General features: G+C 39.7%; 1 protein-coding gene and 1 long non-coding RNA gene across 4 annotated transcripts in view; both read right to left on the reverse strand.

Annotated features, from left to right (window-relative positions):
* Window positions 1–2,670: 2,670 nt before the first annotated feature.
* LOC310893181 lies at window positions 2,671–7,353 on the reverse strand. The gene is made up of 3 exons (XR_014578787.1): window positions 7,012–7,353; window positions 5,519–5,693; window positions 2,671–3,213 (listed from the first exon to the last, which is right to left on the reverse strand). It is a non-coding gene; the product is annotated as an uncharacterized lncRNA (long non-coding RNA).
* Window positions 7,354–15,717: 8,364 nt separating this feature from the next.
* The window catches only part of MIB1 (MIB E3 ubiquitin protein ligase 1), an 80,417-nt gene continuing 71,634 nt past the window's right edge, over window positions 15,718–24,500 (reverse strand). For all 3 annotated transcript variants that reach the window (XM_083825608.1, XM_083825606.1, XM_083825607.1), the window contains exon 21: window positions 15,718–19,432. In XM_083825608.1, the coding sequence (XP_083681734.1) occupies window positions 19,292–19,432 (141 nt within the window). In that variant the 3' untranslated portion in view covers window positions 15,718–19,291. The remainder of the gene's footprint in view (window positions 19,433–24,500) is intronic.

The raw sequence follows: 24,500 nt of genomic DNA on the forward strand, positions 1-24,500 counted from the left end.
ATATTTATTGTTGCAACTACTAGTTCACTATCCACGCACCGCAGGGACTCCTCGCTTGAGTTCAAGTTGAGGGAAGAGCATGGGAACCGGAGAACTCCTCTTGCCAGAGCTAACTCCACCAGGAGCGCAGCCCGGCCATTTGGCAGACAACAGCTGCTCAGGCGGATTAGGTAAAAATTCCTTCATTAGAGGGAACGGGGATGTTGTGGAAGGTAAGTGGGAGAGCTGATCTTTTAATTACGGTGACACCAGTGCATTGCACTCTGGTGCAGCCCTACTCCCTGTTTTTTCATAGGACGTCAATTTAGGAAGCTATTCTTTTAAACCATAAAAACAGTTTAGAAGACGAACGAGCATCCAGCTGTGTTAAATTATTTTCCTACTCCCACAGGACCCAGCAGCAAAATTTAGCATGTATTTTACAGGCATATGATTTATTTATGTGGAGTAACATACAGGTATTGGCTTTGACCCGTAAAACCCCTCTATGGCCGGGAGCCTACACATCCAAAAGTCTTCTCCCAGCCTAGGCTCTACTGCCGCAGCTGCACCGGAGCAGGACCTCAGTTCACAAGAGGGGGAGAGGCAACTGCAGGGTGTTCTCCGTCTCTTTGTAACTCCCTCCACCCACACATTTATTTTCCTTTTTCCCAAACAATTCTGGTTTGTTGATTGTCAGGCGTCTTGCACAGGCAATTCATTTTTCCTGGTCACTGGGGAAATGAGGAGGCTCTAGTGGGACATGCTGTAGATACCTTAAAATACGTTCCATGCTGCTGGCTTATTGCAGATACCTTGATTCATGGTCGGAAGGGGAGATCACGAGTGGTCTCAATTAGGGACATGAATTTAAGAATCATCGAGGAACATATAAGGCAAGTGATAGGCATTCTGTTCTGAGGATCGTGCGCACACATTGAATAAAACATACACACACACAAAAAGAACGAAGAGGGATGTTTCAAATGCAAGGGACAGACTGTCCCACAGAGCTTACAATTTACATTTAGATTAGCACAAGTAGCAGTAACATTGCAGGGAAGATGGATAAGGATTAAAATAACAACACTTTGACCAGCCTGCAGTGTAACTCCACTAATTAGAAGAAAAAAAAAAGTGTTTGTAGTTGCTAAATCAGTGCTATGGAAATTTCCATAAATTTGAGGGAGTACACAAATACCTGTGGGGTAAAGCCTCTGACTGTATTTAGCTAATATGCTTTCTAGTGTAATGGTATTCAATCAACAGTCCTTGAGGTCTGCTTTAAAGTACATGGAAGGTATCTAAAGAAGAAACAAGCCTATTCCCTAAGCTTACATTTACTATATATCCCTGAGTATTTCGGGTGACCAGAAAAGAACAAATCATGCAATATTGTAAGTGACTGCTCTAAAAGGGCAGATGGAGAAAGGTTTGTTCCTCTTCTTTCTCAGCTGAGAAAATCAATTGCCACAGCCTCATAGGCAATGGCTGGAGCTACTAACCTCCCTATAGGGTCTGGGTTAAAGAGGATGGTCATTTTTGAGCTTTCAGTGCCCATAAACACCCACCTACATATGCAAACTTGCAAGTGAGTCTTCTCAACAGATCTGGATAGGCTTCAGTCTTCTTTTAGACAGAAACAGCATGGCTGTTATCAATGAATACCTAATCACACCTCAACATAGCAACAGTCTACACACATTCATAAATCACCAGATGCCATGGCTACAGTGCAACACACTGCAGCAAAGCAATGGCACCACCAGCACCGCCACGGTGCTTTTATCTGCACCACATGCACCTCCCTGCACGAGGCAGCAGCCTGCTCGGGGAAGGTAGCTGTGTTGGCACACACAACTGTTCAGAACTTTTCCCATAACAGGGCCCCTCTTCCTTCCAGTTTGCCAAGGTTCCCCTCTCAACATGGAAGGGGAGAAGTGACAGCAAGCCTTTGAGACCTCTTGACACTCCTCCAAAGAATGGTGATAGCAGCCTAAGATCCCACTGTGAAGACAACTGCCAATGCCAAGAGGGTAGTGTACAATGAAGTGTAGTTTCTGTCCAGCTACATGTTCAAGGTTTGATACTGTCAGTGGAACAACTACCAGGTGTGGCTAAAATGAGAGCTGTATGAACACAGGTGAATATATTGTTTGACCCAACGAAGAACAAAAGGAAATAGTTAATTATTCTGCACTGAGAATGCCTTCCCATTCAGCTAGGTAGAAACAGACCAGTGATCTCTTGGCATTGTTAATATTTAAGAGTGTTTATTTTTTTATATACCAAATTATCGCCAGATTTTCAGCCCCATCAATACTCTGCTCACATAAACATTCTGGATTTAAATGAGGAAATAGAAATCAATATACATTCAAAGACAGATGAGCTTTTGGATGGTAATCATGTTCTGGTGATTTAGCAGAATTTGTGTAAGCAAATGCATCGGGGATGGGACCTCTGCACAGAAACTGGAAATCTTTCCAAAGGCATATTTTATTGCCCTGCTTCAGATCCCCTTTCCACACCCTGCCAAAATGGCTTACTGTGTGAATGAGGCTTTCTCAACCCATCAGCAAGCTGGAATCAAGGTATTTTCTATTTTAACTCCAAAAAATACCTAAAGGCAAATTAGTTATGCTTTCAGACTGCCCACGGTATAATGCTTTAAGAAAACGAAGAGGTTGACAATCTTTTTTTGCATTTGTTTATTTTTAAGGTAGGCAAAGGGAGAGACTGTTAAACAAAACAAAAGAAAACAGAAAAAAATATATAAAATCTTAAAAATGAATAAAGCTTTCTTAGAGATATCCAGATCAGAAGATGATGGAGTAGTCTGAAGATGCTTCCCACACACAAGCAGGCAGGTAGATGGCATTGCTGCGCACAGTGTCTAGTGAAACCTGTATTTTTGTTATTTGTTTGCACAATACATTAGTAAAGTGGTCTCTTAATTCTCTTCTGGAGCTCACAGAGGCTTTGTAGTGATAATAAAGAGCAAAATGTAAAAAGCACAGTATTGTGTTCATAAAGCACCAAGGAGTAAGCCCTAAGGATCTCCACTCTGCTATATTCCATAGATTCTATTCACAAACAATAGCAATTCTGCTTCAAAAAGTTCTGTACTGCTGGATGACCAGCGTGTGTTTCATGATCAAGGTTAAATGGACACCAGTGCAGCAGCTAAAATAGCTTCATCCCAGGCAAATATTCCAGAGACTACCGTGACTCCTGTTTAAAGACAAACAGATAGAGTGAATTGATAAGGCAGGGGTCAACAATTGGTTCCAATATAAAACATTTCACAGAAAGCAGACCAGATCATGCTACAGTAACTTTTATTACAGAGATCAGCCTGGTTATGCATAATTACTATACACAGAAGTGCCTCATGCTTAGACCAGACAGCATAGAGCTAAAATGGAAGCGTATAACAAATTAGTGTTAATAAGCAAACAATCATTAGAAGTGTTAACAAGTGATGGTGGAGAGGCTCTGTTTTTAATTTTAATACTGATCTCTAGTAAGTGTTATTATCCTCATAGAATAACATTTTATTATGAAAGCACATGCACAGCATTAAAGCCTTAGATAGCCCAGTGCCTGCCAGCAGCAATTGTAAACAAAAGTGAAAGAATCATTTGTGAAATGCCGACAGCTATCAGTATTCACAAAGTTTGTAGGATACAGAGAGGGCCAATATGCTGCAGCATAAACAACAAGAAATTGCCGTGGCCTGGGGCTCTAAGGAATCAACTAAGGATATTCAGTTTCTCCCCATTTTTCAAAAAAGCTTAAACACGCGGGCTTAATCTCAACTGATTTCTGACTGAGCTAGGGTCCTGAGTCTGTTAGATATTTTCAACTTTTTTTTTAGCCAATAGATTCCTTAGACATTCCCCTCTTATATAATACAGCAAACAGCTGCAACTAATCATTTTTCATTATGGTTTTGTGTATCTGCTTTGTTTTACAACAAATTTTACTCAAACAACAAAAATGCAACAGAACAACTTCTGCTTACTGTAAAAATGAGATTATCTGAAGATCGGCAGAAATGGAAATGTTACCAGATACAATTAGGCCAGTGTACTTATTCTAAACTATAGCTGGGAAAAGGATATGGATCAAGGGGAAAAAAAATAAAAATAAAAAATGAAGCTTAGAACACAATAAAATAAAATATTTTTGTCCATTTTCTGTTACTGTTCATCATATCCAGATAACATGAAAATTATCGACACATTTTACATGAGTACCTATTTATTTCTAGCAATCATTCCTCAGGCTTTGACTTGCAACTGAACCAATTCACCAAGTAGGTTTACATTTCTGTGTCGCAAGTACACCGTTTCCACCCATCAGGAAAAGAGATGAGCGGGTCTGCGTGCAGCAAGCGGCAAGGAACATCCAAGCATCGCTAGGGACAAGCAGCACCCCCTGTGCTGTAGCCACCGCACCGCACAGCAGATAAAGTGCACACAAATCGCTTTACTGCCACGGGCAAGCTAAACCTAGGAAAAGTTTACTGAATTATTAAATAAGCAATTCTGATAACACGAGATATTAAATGCAGATAGCGTTGGGTCAACCAAACTAGTTTCTTTTTTTTTTTTTTAATTCTTCCCTGCAGAAATAATGGTGCTAAAGCAAGCACACCTCCCCTTCATACACGTACACCTCTCCTGAGAAGATAGCTAAAATCGGTGAAGAAAGGGAAAAAAAAGAACATAATACAGCAAAGTCCTACCGAGGAATAGCGTTTTAATGAACACACAAAGCAACTAGGTGACATCTTTATCAGCCCTCATAAACCTTGATTGAATACACAGCGATAAGCCCTGTTTAAACTGTCATCCTCGCGATAACACGCACAGAGACAGCGCGGGCCTTGGCAACGGCCTGTGGGGAAGAGGCCTCTCCGAAAGTGCAGGCACCGCGAGGTAATAATGTACATCACGTAAACAGCCCAGAGCCAGCAAGGCTGGTGTATTTCGGGCTGGCCGAGCACATACACGTGCGTCTTCTGGTGGCAGCGGCCTGTGAGGGCCTAGCTCCACAGCCAGCCTGCCTGTGGGGACGGCGAGTTGGCGGGGGAAGACGGGCGCCCTCAGCCAGAGCGACCTTTGGCACTGAGGTCTGCAAACACCAACAATTTCATACAGGAGGTTTTGAAGGATTTGAGGAGAGCCTGCTCTGGTTTTCTTTCCTCTCTCTTTTTTTTAAAACCAGCGTTATCCACGTCGTGCGTAACAGTCAGCACTTGGAAACAACTCAGGGACAGAATGGGTATGGAAGTCAGCAGTAATGTGACTTTTTATATCAGAGGATCTGGTCCTGAACAGCCGGGATATTTATTTCAAAAAACATATAAATAAATAAATATAATTAAGCATTTCAATATAATTAAGCATCTCCAGGAAATGTTTGTAATCTCCAGGAAAGTGAGGATTTGATTCATCCATGTTTCTGTATTTACTTCTAGCTCAACAACGAAACTGAAATTTACACTTGAACTTTTATTCCCTTTCGCCACCTCGTTCTTCCCTCTCCGTAACGCGTGCAGTGACACCCTCTGGCAGCTCACCCAGCACCGCAGCACCACCAGCACCGCGAGGCCGAAACCCAAGGACGTCCAGAGCTGGCACTTCGTCACCCCTCTTTGATATTGCAGCTCAATGCCTTTATTCAACGTGGATTTCTTCCACCAGCTGCTTTAAAACATAATGACTGTTACTTGTTAACTATAATAAAATACATATTTGTATGTGATTACTAGTTAATTAATAAGTTAATAATTCCCGCTGCTTGGGAGGTGGAAGACAATAGTCCATTTTTTGCCTGTTTGGTCTTTGGCAGGCCTGTGAGCTAGCACTGGAGCTAGATTTTAGTTTTCCACCACAAAAAGGTCTGAAACCACTGCACAGCTGGTATACCACCATGCAAGGGGCTGGCAGGGGAGGCGTGTTAGCTGCTCAGGAGCTCATTTATTCATCTCTAGGCTTTTTTGCATACACTAGCTGATCTCTTCTAGTACCATCAAGTATAATTTTTTCCTCATTTTACACATAGGAATGAGAGGAAGCACAAACTACGTGGTTTGAGTGAAGACTCCCAGAAAACTCAAAAATCAAATCTAACAAATCCCAGTCTCATGGCTGCAATTAGAAGACACATCTCTTCAACTTCGTTAATGCAGTTTCTCTATAATACATGTAGGCTCCCAATCTTTAAACAAAGTGATCCAAGTTGAGGCTGGAACCCACACAAACACTGCCAGTTACACAAAGTATTCACCAAAAGAAAAGGCCAGGTTTTAATTTAACTACAACCTGATGGTTTGGAAAGGATCAAGGGAAACTTCAGAAATTCCTGGAATGAAAAATTAGAAAAAAAAGAGAACCACGTTTTGCCTACTCTGTGACATGAGCCAAGAGCAAATGGCTCCTGGCTGTGAACATGCAAGGTATGTTTGCTGACTCACACAGATTAAGAGCGTTTTAGTCTTCTTTATGTTATTGCCCACATCCACAGCCACTAACATTCTCTAGAGAGGAGGGACAGTAACACAGCTATTATACTAATGGAAAATGCATTTATACAGGACTTCCCGCAGACCTGAAAAAATGAGAAATGTTATCCAATGCATTCCCAGCCAAACTTCCTCCTGAAGTGAAAAATCCTTCCCTCTGATAAGAAAGTTGTGTCAGACCACATTTCTGTCCCTGACAAAAGAATCACTCTCCCTTGGCTTGCTCTAGTCTTGGCAGCGGTGCTCAGCAGAACCACGCTGCTATTCCCAGATATTCACCACACTTAACAGAGCCACTGGCTTATCTTTGACCCGAACAATAAAATAAAAACGAACTACACACAAACACGAGCTAGCAGTTACTGTGGGTAACACCACCAACCTCAGCTCTGAGGCGGCCAGCTCTCCTTCGGGTTAGAAATACCATCAGTCACCTAACAGTTCATTAACCCTCCCCTCCCCTTTCTTTTTTTTTTTTTTAACCTGTCCAGACACACAGATATCTGCAGTGTTCTCCAGTGCTGCATGTACACACTTTACAGCAAAATAAGCTAGGCTTGTTAGCTTCCCCTTCTTCCCTCAGATGTTCTTCCTGTACCAGGAGGAAATAAAAAAATAATAATAAAAAAGAAAGAATGTGGAGAGATACTTTCACTCAAGCATTGAAAGTCTGTGCCTTTCAGGTGCCTTTGTTTCTAATCCCTTGGCAACTCATCCAAGAATATAGACAGCTTCTTAGCAACCTTCTTCTAAAGCATTTAGGGGTAAATCTACCATGCACAATGCAGTGGTGTGCCTCCAGCTTCCTAGGCAAGGTGACAGAAACAGCTGCGGTACTACTGACCTCGTCTCAGATAGCTACCCTTCGGCAAAATCCAATGTATTAATTCATGAAGAATATTATGTTATCATGGCCATACCACACTTCTGCTCTCACTGCTAGCTACCATTGAGAGGACATGTGCCCCTGTACTCGGCTCTGGTGAGGCCGCACCTCGAGTACTGTGTTCAGTTCTGGGCCCCTCGCTACAGGAAGGACATGGACGTGCTCGAGCGAGTCCAGAGAAGGGCGACCAAGCTGGTGAGGGGTCTGGAGAACAAGTCTTACGAGGAGCGGCTGAGGGAGCTGGGCTTGTTCAGCCTGGAGAAGAGGAGGCTCAGGGGCGACCTCATCGCTCTCTACAGTTACCTGAAAGGAGGCTGTAGAGAGGTGGGGGTTGGTCTATTCTCCCACGTGCCTGGTGACAGGACGAGGGGGAATGGGCTAAAGTTGCGACAGGGGAGTTTTAGGTTGGATGTTAGGAAGTACTTCTTTACCGAAAGGGTTATTAAGCATTGGAACGGGCTGCCCAGGGAGGTGGTGGAGTCACCATCCCTGGAGGTCTTTAAAAGACGTTTAGATGTAGAGCTTAGGGATATGGTTTAGTGGAGTACTTAGTGTTAGGTCGGAGGTTGGACTCGATGATCTTGAGGTCTCTTCCAACCTAGAGAAATCTGTGAATCTGTGAATCTGTGACATCACGCCATGAAGATGTCTTAAGCAATCCCAACCATTCAAGCAAAGGTGTAATGCTGCAGTTTTACAGAGAATTGCCCAAGTTAGCATTCAGCCATGACAGGGAAGAGCACAACCTAGGATGTGTCAAGTCCTTACCTGCCTTCTCTAGAAAAAAATGGCAGCTGCAGGCCACCACTATTAATAACCTTAAAAGCATTCAAGCTGTTTAGCTTAATGGTTTAACACCTGTATCTGTTAAAATGGCCAGGGTTAATTTTGTGGGAAATGATGGGATAAATCCAAGAATTCCAGGCACAACTATGATACCTACATTGATTTTCTCTCAAAATTACATATCGTCTGTAAAAGTAAGGCAGCCCTATTTGATAATTGAAGATGAACAGAAAGAAAAAGGCCATACCAAATCCAAAACACTAGAGACCAAATCAAAAACATTAAAGTCCTTTCCTTGTCCTGGAAAGTTACAGGAGATACCACTAGCTGTCCTATAGAGCCATGAGAGCATCCTCACACCCTGTGGAAGGACATCGCAGGGATAGGTAGGTTGGTAGTGGGGCAGTGGCCTGCCAAATCTTGGTGTCACAGTTTGACTCAGCACAGCAGATGAAGTCTAAAATTAAATGTCTGGTGTCCCAGTCCTGCTCCTGAAGATATGTTTTTCTTATCTAACTCATTTACATGCTACTTACTGATGAAGCAATGTCAACTCAGGACCTGTAGACTCCTAGAGGGCTTGGCCCACTCAACTCTACTTGTTTGTAACACTTTGCCCCTGCCTGCTGCAGGGCAAGCACTCAGCAGTTGACCTGCAGTAGCTTTTTCCATCACTGCCTATTTGCAGGCACCCACTGTTCACAGCAAAACCAACCCAAGATCATTTACCCCGTTACATCCTGGTGTGTGTGTCATGGGGAATAATTGTATGAGGCAGCACAGTAAATCTGTAAGGACTGGCTTGCAACTCCCACACCTTCCTTCTCCACATGTTCTAGTTCTAGTGTAAGTCTAGGACATATCATGACAGGTAGAACTGGTGGGGAAGGACCTACGAGGAATAGTGGGGCATACAAGACAAAGGAGATGACAGGGTTACAGCAGGACTCAGTGTATCTGTGATACAAGCTCACAGGAGTCCAAACGGAACAAATTAAAACTCTTCAAGAGTTTCACAATCAAATTTGCCATTTGAGTTTCTCATCTCACAAATTCCTTAGACTAAGGCCTATGGCTGCAATATAGTTTTAGATTCCCCACTGCCTTTGTCCTAACACACTTTTCTGTGCCATCAGGAATGCATAACGGGCTTTCAGACTTTGTGTCCTCCGTATGTAGTGGGAGAACACAGTTTCAGAGAACAAGTTACATGAGGGTTCATTCAGCCTTATACAGAATAAGAATCACCTGACCAAAAACCAAGAACAATACGAATTAAGTGATCTAAGTGCCCTGTGCTATAGATCAGAGAAATGCAATTAAACCTTGGGCTTGATGTTTTGAATTGTAAGGCTATACTAGAAACAGCTTAACTAAGCCCTTTGTGTTCAGAAAATCAGCCTTGCCTACATAGATCTGAAGTAGTCTTTATTTACAGGTCTCACCACGAAAGAGGAAGAAGAGAGGAAGAATGACAGCATTGTGTTTCAAAGCCAACAAACCATATAACATGTCTTTTGGGAAATACATGCTGTATAATTGCTGTTTATTTTATATAGCTTTCATACAGAGTATCACAAGTCACCGTATGATCACATAAAGAGTAAGGATTATGAAAGCTTAGTAGGAAGAGTATTATTTGGCATGTGGTTTCAGATTTACTGTTATTCAGAGAGGCAGAATGTTTTCACACTTCTCCATGGAGGCAGCAAAAAGCCCAATAACAGAACATTTCTTTTTGCAGACAACCCATGCTCATACAAGTGATCCCACTGACCTGAGCAGATGACTTCTGGTCAACTTAAGTGAGCAAAATACACAGGACTAAGAGACAGTAACTTCTGTCCAGAATGAGTTTGTCTGGGAAGTACCTTAGGGTGTCACCAAAAACTGAATCTGAGATACGGTAACAATGGAAATTTCAGAGAGCCTACAGGGAAAAAAAGAAGGGGGGGGAGGGGAATAACAACTGAAACAATTACTTGTTCCCTATTTTCATCACAGGGGTGAGAACAGTTTTGAGAAAAGCAGCACCCCTTCCCTTTCCTCAGGTGGCAGCCACAAGCTCTTTCTTATACTGCCAATATTAAGAAACAAGGGTTATTGATAACGTAACGTGAAATTTTGCTAAGACTGAATTCAGGAACTCCTCCTCTCAGTATATGAAATTAAGAGTGGAGTTAAACACAAGGATAGGGTCCCTCTCTACTAATGCCAAAGCACTGTGCTAACCTCAGTGTAATGGAGATTAGTTTTAATGAGTCTAGGAAATAACTACGCTGAGAAGGATGGGATACAGTTCTGCTATCAAAAAGAGGCTTACAGAAATAATTGAAATGGAGGACTTGAGCAGTGGGAGACAGAATCAGTGCAGACATGAAATGCAAAAACCCTAACAGACACAAAATAGAAAAGGACAAAAGTTACAAACATGAAGGTAAGGAAAGTCCCTTGTAACTCACCAAGTGTAAGTGAGAAACACTGCCAACCTGAAAGAGGTTGACTGTAGTTAGGTTCCTATTTGTGAAATACGACTTTGGTAAAAGGATTGGAAAATTTTGTCTAGGGAATAGCTGTCTGGTCTGTTCAACTTCTTGGTAGAAAGATACTGCGATACTTGAAATTTGTGTCTCCAAGTTACTCGCGTACTCTGGGAAGACTTAAGAACTTGGACATTCCTTCCACTGAGCAGACTGATAGGGTTCAAAGCATATTTAACCATAAGCTGTGCTACAACAGGGTGGAAAATATTAATCAACTCTAGCCATCTAGGGAGGCTGTGGTTATCACTAAGAATATGTGGGACACTCATGCAAGAATTTTTTTCCCTGCTCACTGGACAAGCTCTCTCCTAGAGTTTATCTACCCCAATTGCATGCTTTTGGAAAAAAAAAAAAAAAAAAAAAAAAAAGGAAAAAAAGCTAGACTAAATGAGTACTTTCAACTAGAGCTAAAGGTAAACACTCCATTGGAACTTTGCCCTAATCAATAGTAGCAATGTTCATGTCACATGAGAGTCAGAGGATGGAATATGGTGCTTACTGAAGTCAGCAAATAAGCTAATTATACTTAGCCTGCTTGAAGAAGGGGACAAGTGAGGTCTGGTCCACCCACATATTAATGCAATCATCATTATCCTTATCCCTTGTTTGCTCTGCGCTTATATTATAAAAAACCCTTGTCCCAAACGGAGGGTGCTACTGACCCCTTGTGGAAGAAATACTCAGACGTTTTAGGATGCACGAGTGTCATTGCATAAACCGTCTCAGATTTCAGATTGTATACTTAGCTCCCACAGGTTTATTGCTAAAGAAAACTTAGTGAAACAGTGTCATAGTTTTGAGAGGGGTCAGTATAATCTCACAAGTGTATTTTTCTGATTTTATGCTGTTTTGCAGGAACTAAATTTTGTATTAACTTCCTCAAGGTAGTCATGCAAGCTTAAGCAAACCATAATTGTAAGTATTTTACACTAAATTTCCTATAACTTTGTTTTGCATTGTAACAGAATAGAAGTTTTACATTATCAGCTGTCACATTTCTTGATTTCTAATAAATATAATTAAACCTATTTCAGCACATCATAGCATTGCCCTCTAGAGACTGCTTTTCAGAAGAATTTTTGAGTATCTCCTGGCAAGCCTGGACATACTCCTCATTCACTGCAAAGGGAACAAAAAACAAACAAACAAACAAACAAAAACTTTCCAATGCATCCTGCTGTATTGACTTGAAATGAGCTGCACGAAGCATGAGAACTAGATCTTCAACAGTATCATTCCCGACTGAAATTACCTTTCCATATTGTGGAGAACCAAGTCTGTTAAGGAAACCTCTCTTCTTTTTTAAATCAAATACTGCTGCTAATATTTCTCCCCTAAATAAGACAAAGTACCCTCATGAAGAACCACCCTCCGCATTTAATAAATGCCAAATCTGAAGGAAATCTCCACAGTCTCATTGTTCCTGCTTTAAACATGCTGCATGCTGGAAACAGCTTGAATTAGGAACGCAAGGTGCATTAAGATACAGAGCAGCATGCTTGTAAACTGCCCTTTCTTTTGGGTCTACCGTCCTTCTCAGTGTGGAAGAAGCCCTCTCAAAATCTACAAACATCAGTATCTAACACCAGCCACACCCACTGTGACCAACATTAGGGGCTGAAACCCTAGAGACCACAGAGACCACATCCTAAAGCCTATGCTAAAGCTATTGCCATCACTTTCAATGCGGTAGGTACTGAGAAGCATGTGAATAGCTTGTAAGCCTTAAAGCAAAGAACAAGTGGGTATTTAAAATGTATTTTGATAATTTGCATCAACTGTTTTCAAATAAAAAGATTTTTTTTAAGTCTCTCTGAAAATCCTATGCATTCATATAGACCTTTCATATAAACCACAGTTGAAGGAATCTTGAAAAAAACTGAGAAAGCAACAAACTTTTTATTCTGTAAGGTCATTTTTCACCTGTACGCTATGATAAATAGTTGTTCTTGCTTCAGATACAAGAAGCATCACACTCGCACTCAGCCTGATGGGGTATGTCAGCCACCCGGACGTCTGCTGGGAACACAACACGGCAGGCTGTAAGCAATCCAGGACACTCCTGAAGTGCATTGAGGATAACCTCCTGGTCCAGGTGTTAGAAAAACCAACCAGAGGAGAAGCCTTACTGGATCTGGTGCTTGCCAGTGCAGAAGAGCTCATTAAACAGATCAAGGTTGGAGGCAGTCTGGGCTGCAGTGACAGTGCCCTGGTTGAGTTTGTGATTAAGGAGCATGGGGCTGGCAAACAGCAGTCAGGACCGTAACCTTTAGAAGAGCAAACTTCCAGCTGCATAAAGAATTTGTAGGTGAGATCCCCTGGGACACTGTCCTTAGGGACACAGAAACTGATCAGAGCTGGCAGCTCCTTAAGGATGCTTTTCTTAGAATGTCAGAGCTCTCCATCCCCACGTGTAACAAATCAAGCAGGGAAGGCAGGAGAGCAGCATGGCTGAGCAAGGGCCTGATGGTCAGACTGAGGTGTAAGAAGGAAATGCACAGACAGAGGAAGCAGGGACACGTGGCCTGGGAAGAGTACAGGGATGCTGCACAGATGTGCAGAGATGGGATCAGGAAAGCCAAGGCACAGATGGAACTGAGCTTGGCAAGGGATGCAAAGAATAACAAGAAGGGATTCTGTGGGTACACTGGCCAGAAAAGAAAGGCCAAGGGGAGAGTTCCCCCTCTGATAAAGGAGAAGGGAGAATTGGTAACGATAGACATGGAGAAGCCTGAGGTACTCAACTTCTTTGCTTCAGTCTTCACTGTCAGTCAGGCTTCCCACATCTCTCATTTCCCTAAACATGAAGATGAAGGCTGGGGGAACAAAGTCCCTCCCACTGGGGAAGAGCAGGTTCGAGACCACCTGATGACACTGAACAAGTACAAGTCTATGGGGCCCAATGCCATACATCCCAGTGTCCTGAGGGAACTGGCTGATGGAGTTGCCAAGCCCCTCCCCATCATATCTGAAAAGTCCTGGCAGTCAGGCCATGTGGTGACTGGAAAAAGGGAAATGTTACTCCCATTTTTAGAAAGGGAGGACCCATTTAGAAAGGAGGACCCAGGGAACTACAGACCGGTGAGCCTCACCTCTGTGCCTGGGAAGATCATGGAACAGATCTTCCCGGTAGCAATGTCAAGGCACATGCAAGACAAGGAGGTGATCTGAAACAGCCAGCAAGGCTTCACCAAGGGCAGGTCGTGCCTGACCGATCTGGTGGCCTTCTGTGATGGACTGACTGCATCAGCTGACAAGGGAAATCCAACTGGTCGTCTGCCTGGCCTTCTGTAAGGCCTTTGACAGAGTCCCACATGACATCCTGATCTCCAAATTGGAGAGAGGGAATTGAAGAGTGGACCATTCAGTGGATAAGGAAGTGGCTTGAAGGTCGCACCCAGAGAGTGGTGGTGAATGGCTTTATGTCCATGTGGAGACTGATGATGAGGGTGTCCCTCAAGGGCCTTTCCTGGGACTGGTGATGTTTAGTATCTCTACAAATGACACAGACAGTAGGATCGAGTGCACCCTCAGCAAGTTTGCAGATGACACCAAGCTGAGTGGTGCAGTTGATAGAGCAGAAGGAAGGGATGCCATCCAGAGGGACCTGGACAAGCTGGAGAAGCGGGCCCATGTGAACCTAATGCGGTTCAAGTCCAAGCGCAAGGTGCTGCACCTGGGCTGGGGCAATCCCAGACATGAGCACAGACTGGGAGAAGAACTCACTGAAAGCAGCCCTGCAGAGAAGGACTTGGGGGTTCTGGTGGACAAAAAGCTCAACGTGAGCCAGCAGTGTGTGCTTGCAGCCCAGAAGGCCAACTGCGTCCTGGGCTGCATCACCAGAGGAGCGGCCAGCAGCGTGAGGGACATGACTGTCCCCCTCTGCTCTGCCCTTGTGAGGCCCCACCTGGAGTGCTGTGTCCAGGCCTGGGACCCCCAGCACAAGGATGTGGGGCTGTTAGAGCGGGCCCAGAGGGCCACCTTCAGAGGGAGCAACTCTCCCATGAAGACAGTCCGAGAGAGCTGCGGATGTTCTACCTGGAGAAGGTTCCAGGGATACCTCATTGCGGTCTCTCAGCACTTAAAGGGATCTTATAAAAAAAAGATGGAGAGCAACTTTTTACATGGGCAGATGAGAGAAGACAAGGGGGAATGGTTTTAAACTAAAAGAGGTGAGACAACTTGATCTAGTGGGTGGCATCCTTGTCCATGGCAGGGGGGCTGGAACTACACGATCTCTAAGGTCCCTTCCAACTCAAGCCATCCTATCATTCTATGATTATTAAAACAATTAGGCATTAGAGTCTGATTGTTATATTTAGTTACATACAAATATTTTTGAATGAATCCATTAAATTGAATCCTAAAAGCATAAACTATGATGCAGCAAATGCTATCTCAGAGAACGCGAGTTACTATATCTGGCAGGAGATTTTTAAGGGATCCCATTCATGTAGCCAGATCTGCAAAGGTTATTCAATAACAAGCTGGAATATAACACAAATTTAATAGCAACTCTAATTATTATAATGAATTGTGTGCTGATACAAAAATTTGCACATAAGGAAGGTTAAGGTCAAACTTTTTGTTGTTACAATATAATCTGCCCTTCATACTTCTGTTGATTAAAAAATATTCGAATATCTGGAAAATTCAAAGGCAATCAGTATTTCTGATGTTACTGCAAACTCACTCTTCAGTGGTATATTCTAAAGAACCAGAATATTTTGAGCTTTGGATCGCAATCTCCGTCACCAGATAAGGTCTGGTGGGTCTTTAAACATTACCTGCCAAATACTCACAGAGTTACCAAACATTTGTTGAGGTATAAAATCTTCCAATTCTGTGGCAACATCTAACTTCATTACGACTAAGAAGAATCAAATTAAATGAGCAAAAAAAACCCTTCCCAGTGACGTGTGCACAAAAATCAGTATTAATTCTGTCTCTTTACATCTTTAAATCAAAGCTATTGAAAGTCAGAGTGTATCTTATATAACAAGTTTTATTAACCATACAGTACATTAGCATTTTTCTTGAAAAGCTTAGACCTTGCTAAGCAGTTTTAATGAAAGCAATTATATAATGCTATCTGCATACAGAAATCCACTACATTCACACAGACAATCTTAAATTTCTCCAATAAACAGTCATGTCAAAAGCTACAATTTACTGAAAATACAAAGTTGGTTTTAACAGAAGCAAAAACGTTCCTGTGGTTCAGTAAAACCTGTTTTGTAATATGAATAATTTGCATTCCTGAAGACATGAAGCTTGGGACAAGAAGTATTTCCTAGAAGCTCAAAATGAGACATTTTTGATAACATGAAATGGCATGCAAACATATAGATTTGTTGCTGATTCTCTTTTTTATAAAAAACTTACTTGGCCAGAATAAAGCAGGCATTTTTACACGTTTTTTAATACAACGACCTCTCCCCTGACACCAAGGACATCCCATAAAGAACATTTTGTCAGCTCTCTTTCCCACAAATGCTGCTTCTGTATATTTGTACGCTATGCCCTTCAGAGCCCCAGGGCTGCCCCAGGACTGGTGCAACAATGAAACAACTCACAGAAAGCTTAGCAAAACCTAAATTTGCCCATTTCCTTTACAGAAAGTATATACAAGTATATAAATCCATGGCAGGGGCATTTCAGTTATATGAACGTAAACTCCTCCACTGGATTCCAAAGATACTTGCATTCTGTAAGGACTCTACGGCTGCTGCCCATTACTTAGTTCTATCAAGGCACTGTACAGTCACCACATCCACAATATTCCCCGAGATGTGTTGAAGAATATTGTGAATTTCTTTAAGTTGTTAAAAAGCCCTGAGTCAGAACTTTTTTTTTCTTTGTTTTTTACCACAGGCTCAGCTATAAAACCTCTAAACTTTTTTTATACTAAAACTTCTGTGATAAGTTTTGTTTTGTCAGCACAAACAAGTTACGAAATGCATAAAAAGACAACAGTACGGATTCCAGCAACTTCTGCAAGAATAATATACAATGTACACTGTGGCAAATCATACAGCTCTGTTGTACGTAATTTACACAGTCAGTAAAAACCATTCGCAATGAATTCAGACATCAAAACTGATGAAGCAAAATAAAACTGAAATGTTCCCCATCCTTTCCCAAAGACAACGAATAACCAGCAAAGAATTCAATACTTTGACAGAAAGGAGGTAGCCTTACTAGAAGTTAGGATGGAGTGATATTTTAAGTGAAAATATGAATCCGACTTCTGTAGCACAAATAACAGTATAGGCTTTTCGGTTCATCAGCTGCTACTGGAAGAGTAAAATTAAGTTTCTGACACTTAATGTGCAGTATTATAGAAAAAGCTTAGACAGATCACTAGCCCCAAGCAACTTCTTCAGACAATTTAGTGTTTACGTACACTGCAATACTGCTAGAAATAAGTATGCATACATAAAACTTCGTCTCTAGAAAACAGCTACACAATAAAGACTTAAATTATTTTAAAAGACCATTTCATGTCTTTAGAAGAAGCTAAAATACTGATTGTAAGACTATGCTAACAAGGCACAAGTACTTGTGCAAATCTGCTAGATCCTTACTCAATTCAAGGTAAGAGCAATAGTTCCTAATCCAACTTTCTTATTTACAAAGTAACTTGTTTATTCTCCTGCCTAATTTTTCAATAGACTCTTCAGCAAAATGGAATTCTTCCAAATCCTAGCATACGAGCACAGAGTATTTCAACAAATGGAAGGCAGGTACCAATAGCCCAAATTCTGAAAAGTGCCAAATGAGTTCAACAGGAGCTTGGGTACAGCAAATGATAAACAAGGGGTTGGAAAAAAAACAGCGATAATCACAGAAAAGTTAACAAGCTACAACTATTTAGCATGTTCTATTAGCCTTTTAGGTCATCTCCATACTTTAAATCACTGTGCACTGATGGGACCATTTATGTATTTCACTAAATTGAAAAAAAGTGCTGTAACCATCTGTGCACAGCTCGCATCTGAACAACATTTATTATCAGGTGTCTTCTTGATTTGCTTGGGAAACAAGTGGAGATATTTTACCCGATTTAATTTCAAAACTGCTATTAAATATTAGGGGACAATCTTAAGAACCAAAGCCTGCAACCCTTGAATTTTACAGTGTATCAGAGGTGAATGCCTTACTGATTTTTCATCTCATTTTCACTTTGCTCCGCAACAGGACTAAGTCTTAGGAGCAAGACCACATTCCTGTTAGCTGCGAGCAACCTTTTAATCAGTATACTTTCTTCCACCCAAAAAGACAGGAGGAGGTACTTGTTATCAAAACGTTAACATTTTGAAGTCCTCACAGTAGTACTTCCATGTCCATGAATACCTCTCAGTCACATCAGTGACAGCTAACTCCCTCAGCTGACTTCAGCTCACCTAAGCATAGCTCAAAATTAACTCCTCTTCCAGCAATATCCTGAATTGAAGTATTACCTATTAATGTTTGTCATTAATGTTCTGGTGTAACACCCAACACAGGTGAATAAGCTATATTAATTCTTTGCTTTTGCTGTTGACAAAATTTGCCTGGAGACAACACAACTAATTTAAGAGAGGAAAACAATAGGTAGCTTGCTTCATACATCATAAGATACAACATTAAAGTTTAACTTTTGGAAACTTCATCTCAGTTTTTTTCTAATTTGTAGACCCAGAATATTTAAATGGCCCCACATATATATTTGTTCCCCCACAACTGATCAAATTCACTTATCTGAAACAGATTAACTGACCCACTGCTCCTATGTTTTACTATCCAACCAAGTTAAACACAATTCCATATGAAACTGTGTGGCTAGACAGACTTAAGAAGTTCACTAAGTTAGCTTGAACATGTTATACTAAAGTGCAGTTTGAGGAATGCAACATCTCCAAACTATGTTTCTTTTTTTCCTGTTTCTTTCCCAACCCATCCTCAGAAAGGGCACATTAAAGTTCAAATTAGCTTAACATTGTATTTTGAGGCCTGATCCTAGTGAAATAGTACGATGTTTATTATTACTGTTTATGCACTGTGTATTGATTTTGCATTATCGTGTATTTCAAGATAACAATTCTTGTGAATCGTAACTGTCACAGGAAATCTGAACGTTCTCCAGAAAAGCATAAAACAAAAAGCACTACATATTTATATTCAATAATAACTGACAATATATTAAAAAGGGGGACAAAAAAAGTACATTGCTTGACACCTCATACATACATTACAAAACATGAAAGAAACCAAAACAAGATTGTCCCTTTACACTTTAAGGGGAAGAAAACAACAGAAAGAAAACTAAAAAAAGGACTGCTGTAAATTAGCTTCAGGCTCAGATCTTAGTTTTATGAGTAAAGTTAAAAGCTGACTGTTCAAATACTGTTCTATTATTTGGTGTGTTCACAGTCTTTAAACAATTACCATGTAATGAACCTGCGCTACAGTATTAGAAATGTTTTCTTTAGAACCTTTTACTGCCTTTCAGACTTGCAGAGATTTAAATCATTAAGATGTCCTTATTATTCATGAACTCTCACTGGTTCGTTCCACTGTTTAATACAAAAGGATCCTTCGTTCGATTGCCTTGCGGCATATAGGGCATTCACTCATTCGGTCTCCACAAAGTTGACATGTTCCATGGCCACAGAGAAAGATCATATTCTTCAGACGGTCCAAACAGACAGGACACATGGTCTGTAAAAGATTTTGACAGGTTATATAGTCAATGACAGCACTGATGCAATATTGAGAATACAATATATAAATTACTGACAGTTAACAATAAATACGCCATCTTAAGCATAATAGGTCATTGGCATAGCATAATCCAGCAACTGAGCATATATTCCAAAACCTTATTATTATTTTTTTAAAACATATATTTTTACATCACATTGATCTAAAGTTTTTGGGCTTTTCATGACACAAAGCTTGTGCTTTTTGTTCCTTTGCTTTCTGTTCTTGTTTTTTTTTTTTCCTCAGATATGATCTCCAACTAAGGCAACCAAGTAGTAGGTTGATACCAAATTTTCATTATCATCACCTAAATTTGCAAAATTAAGACACTATTCAGCAACATTCCCCTTTACATGATGTAATCTTTCAGGGAATAAACAACACAAAATTTTATGTCGTGCAATGCGCAGGTAAATGATTTACCTATTTCTTCTCAGGCTCCCTAGCTAATCAGGTACTTACCTTTACAGAAGAAGCACTAAACATGTGTAAAAACAATACAAATGCTGCATAATCAATATTACATGTAAAGATTCAATTCTGATAATTGCAGTCTTTACTCACGGAAATTATCTACATTTTCTATGAAAGGAATACCAAGTTGTATATGAAGAGCAATTAATAAATCAGTGACCTTCAGTCATAACAATAGCACAGCAAACTTTTAAAATCCTTTTTAATGGATGAATATTAAAGTGACAGCCAATGCCCAGAAAGATCTAAAGCTCTTCAACAGCAAAGTTTATTTTGTACTGAATGAATAAGGAACAATGTCCTTCACCTGTCATATGTAGAAATTGAAGTTTTTGTAAGGCATGTTCCTTCACCATAAATATATTGCAGCGTATCTTATATTAGGATTTCATCTTAAGAGGTTTATCAAAGGTTAGTGAATGAATAGATATTTAACATCTGATAATTGTTAATATTGTTCTACAGTCCAACAAATCAAATCCATGATGTGCTCAGATCTGAGACGCACTAACACTTATGAATGTATATTTTATATATAATATGAAATGCTAACAGGTACAAGACTTCAAACACAAACTCGTTTTATCACTACCTTGAACTTGTGACTTGTTTCCATACTAACTGCTGGGAGTTTACTTCAGTTTGTTCATTTTTGAGAGATACAAGCCATACTAGGAACCCTGTCCAGTATAATCTTAAAACATATTTTCTATGGAATTAACAGATATTACTTTCTAGGGTTGATTGCTTAGATGAAGACAAAAATAAAAATAAAAACAAACAAATAAATAAATAAAACAGAGCTTAAATTTGCATGGAATTTGGCCAAATGCCTATTTTGATTTCCAGGATATCAGTATAATGTGCTAGCAGATATGTAAAACTTCCAGATAAAACCTTATGTCAATTTGTTATATAGAAAAGGATACAAAAAAATCACTCCACAAACACCGTGCTCCAGCTTTGCCAGAATTTCTAAACTATCATACCAAAACAGTCTCAGAACTAAAAATTTGCAGATTGACTGTCAGTCAGTCCAGCTTATCTTTCCGTTCACACCACGTCATCATCTACACTTCCCAATGGAAAAATTAGAGCTTGCTTCTGCCAGTAACCTACCGTCTTCAGTATGAGTGAAATAGCTGTCAGTTTCCAATGAATATGCAGTTGTCCTGTGACAAGTATCCATAATCTAATACCATTAACGTGATGTCCTTTGATAAAGGACTGACAAAGCAACCCAAATCTTACCACTGGAGAAAAAAAATTGCAGCCCTTATTCTACGTTCTTAGCTTAATTATTTGCCGTTGTGTCTAAATATAAAGTTAGAATTACTGGAATTAAAAAGACCTGCTTTTCTCCAAAATGCTACATGACTATTTGAAAAATGGAAACACCCATCAAGGGATACAAAAATATCTTTTCAAACACTGTTGCTTCTGATGAATTAATTCAGTGAAACACAGAAATACTAACATTTTCATTTTCTAGATCTCTTCTGCAATTGCATATGCAATATTAACGAATTGCCCAGTTTCTCCTGCTCAGTACAAACGTGGAATATTTAAAATACATGAATTGTTTTATTTCTTAATATGATACTACTTTAACATTTATGCTACTTCATAAAGTAGGAAAATTATTAGTAGCCTTCATTACTTGACTACCTGCTCATATGCACTTTTACAGGGGAATAAAGTTCATTATATACCTTACAGCCAATTTGTGCCACAGCAGCAGGAAATAAGCAGAATCTATTTCCAGTAGTTTGCTAGAGTGTCCTCTGTATGAAATCACATTTTACATCTTTTAGCTGCGTGAATCATTTGACTACTGTCTTCTGAAGGAAAACAAATGGTATAAAAAGGCACTATATCTGTTATATGTAAAAATAACTTCTGTGGATAAGTAAAAGTAGGTCTGAAAAAGTACTCATCACACCTTTAATTATAACTTGGCCTGATAATTCAAATAAATCAATTTTTACCACTAACAACTTAAATTGCTTGAAATATTTCCTTATTACTAAAAACATTTTCTCCAACAATATACAGGTGGCACAGTGACAAAATAAATTTAAGTAGAAAGAAAGTGATGTAAGTATGGTGAAGGAACATACACAAGGTATTAGACAGATGATGATGATAATGTATGAAATGAGGTGAAGGTATCACAATTACAGTCAAAAGGGTTCACATTCAGGGAATCCCTGAAGAATGGTGTGGTCGTCAGATGTGGGAGATTCAGCTGACATCAGGCATCACTTCTGCTTGGCACGAGAAATGGTTTTAAAAGCTTGCTGCACTAACATATTAGATTATCATTGAAGGTATGAGTTGAAACAGGTTTATACCTGCTGAAAGAGAACAAATTAATTTTAAGTACAAAACTATCATTGTAACAAAAGAGTGAACTGTTAAAGCACAAAGCAAAAGAATACATGACTGAGGCCAAATGCTATGCATCAATTCAAGCACAAAAAGATCAGATGACTAATTGTAATCAAATCCTACTTTCTACTCATAAATGAGATATAAAACTTGCCCCCTCACTAGAATAAGCAGTAAAGACAATAAGCAAAACAAGAAAGAGCCTCAAGCCAAAATCTGCACAAGAATGACCAGAACTACCTCTTTCTTGTCAAACAAGCATTGAATAATCATCTGTTCTATATTTATTTAAAAAAATAAAAATAAAAATTAATGGACAAAAGGGCATTTCAAAGCAAAAGAATGGACCTCAATTCTCAAAGCATTCCAGTATTAAATCTTTCTTACTACTGCAAATATGAAAACCAGAAAATATAAGTAGAAAACAACATCTATAAATTAATTATTCTTTTCTCCCTAATACAACATAACTTTCTGATATTATAAAGCTCCCTGCTATAGCAACTCCCTACGGAAAGACAAAATTATTATGAATGAAAGAGCACCTTATGAGAACTGAAAAAACAACTGAGATCACATCTAATCAAGGAGAAAAACTGTAAAATGAAGTAGTTTTTCTTTCACATCCCTCCACTAAAAAAAGTATTACCATATCTAAGCAGAACCCAAATCATTTATAAACTCATAAAATAAAGTAACCAGAAAAAAAATACATCTGAAGAAATCAGATTACTTGGATTCGACTATTTATCTGCATGCTTGGATCTATCATTTTAAATGCCAAAGCGGTAACCTTATTATCAACAAAGTTATTCTTTTCATCCAACAATGTTATAAAAAGTAAAACTGAAATAGAACAGCAGATCAAAGAAGTCACAGATATGCAGTAGCTCCAGATGTTACCATTGAGGAAGACATGCATTTTTCAAATGACAATTTTTAATCTGCATGTTCTTTTGCAGACACAAACTATGGAAGAGTATGCTTTTAATCAGATATTAGAACTTCTACTGCTACTGGGGTCTTGGACCATATGACAGGAGCAGCTTTTCACAGACATGCCACCAAGATTAAAATTCACAGCATATCAGCTCTCAAATATAACGCATTTAGGCATGGGCCCTAGAACTGGTGACCCAAAACTTCAGTCTTAACTTTCATGCACAAGAACAGCTGAGAGTGACAATCACCTCAGCTAGATGCGATGCTGCCATCACTGAAGCATTACAGACTGCTGTAAGCCTCCAAGAGGAAAAGGTAAGTAGTATAACAAGAAAGTTTCTGTCTCCTATATCCATTAAAACAATTTTTTTCCAATTATGTTATACATACGGAAGTCAAAAATCACATCAGTAAGTTCATGCAACAGTCAAACACTCCAAGTCTTTTACTGCTGAAAAATCTCAAATTTTCATTTATTCAGATGGAAAAGGTTTAAAGGTTGGACTAGATGACCTTACACGTCTTTTCTAACCTAAATGATTCTATAATTCTAAATGATTCTAAAAGCAAGGAAACCATGTAGTGATTTACCACAGGACAAGTCCTGCATGTAGACAAGTATTTCAATAATTCTACTGGAACTTGACTTAGAGGCGTAACAAATCTAAACAGGCAACTCTCAATTCTCTGAAACATTAATTTTGAGGAGTTTTGTTTGCTTTTATTAGGTTTCTAAATTGCATGCAACTTAATTAACCAATGAATTATCACTCTCTATAGCCAATATAAATAGATTTCCACCTGCAAACATGATGCATAATTACAAAATAAAAAAACTCTCATTTCATTCCAAATATTCAAATAACTTAACTTACACTCCATGGATTTCATTTTGCACACCACACAAATTGTTTTAACAGTACATAAACCAGATGCTACAGCTAAATGCCAGCCACTGCTCAAAGGCAGCTCATGAACAGACAAGTTAAGGTTCAGCTAGATACAGAGCAGTGAAGAATATCTACTTTCATCAGCGTTCTGTGAGAACAACTTCTGCTGTAGCCAGTACATTCAGGTCAGCTGAACAGGCATGGGACATTCTGACTGGGCAGACCACCCTATTTAGTCACACCAACACAGATGTTTTAATAGATGGATTATCAAAAATTGCCACTTCTTTTTGGTTTTTATTTTTAAATCTGTACGTGGAAGACAAATG

This window comes from Anser anser, assembly GCF_964211835.1.
Source record: "Anser anser genome assembly, chromosome: 2".
Taxonomy (NCBI): Eukaryota; Metazoa; Chordata; class Aves; order Anseriformes; family Anatidae; genus Anser; species Anser anser.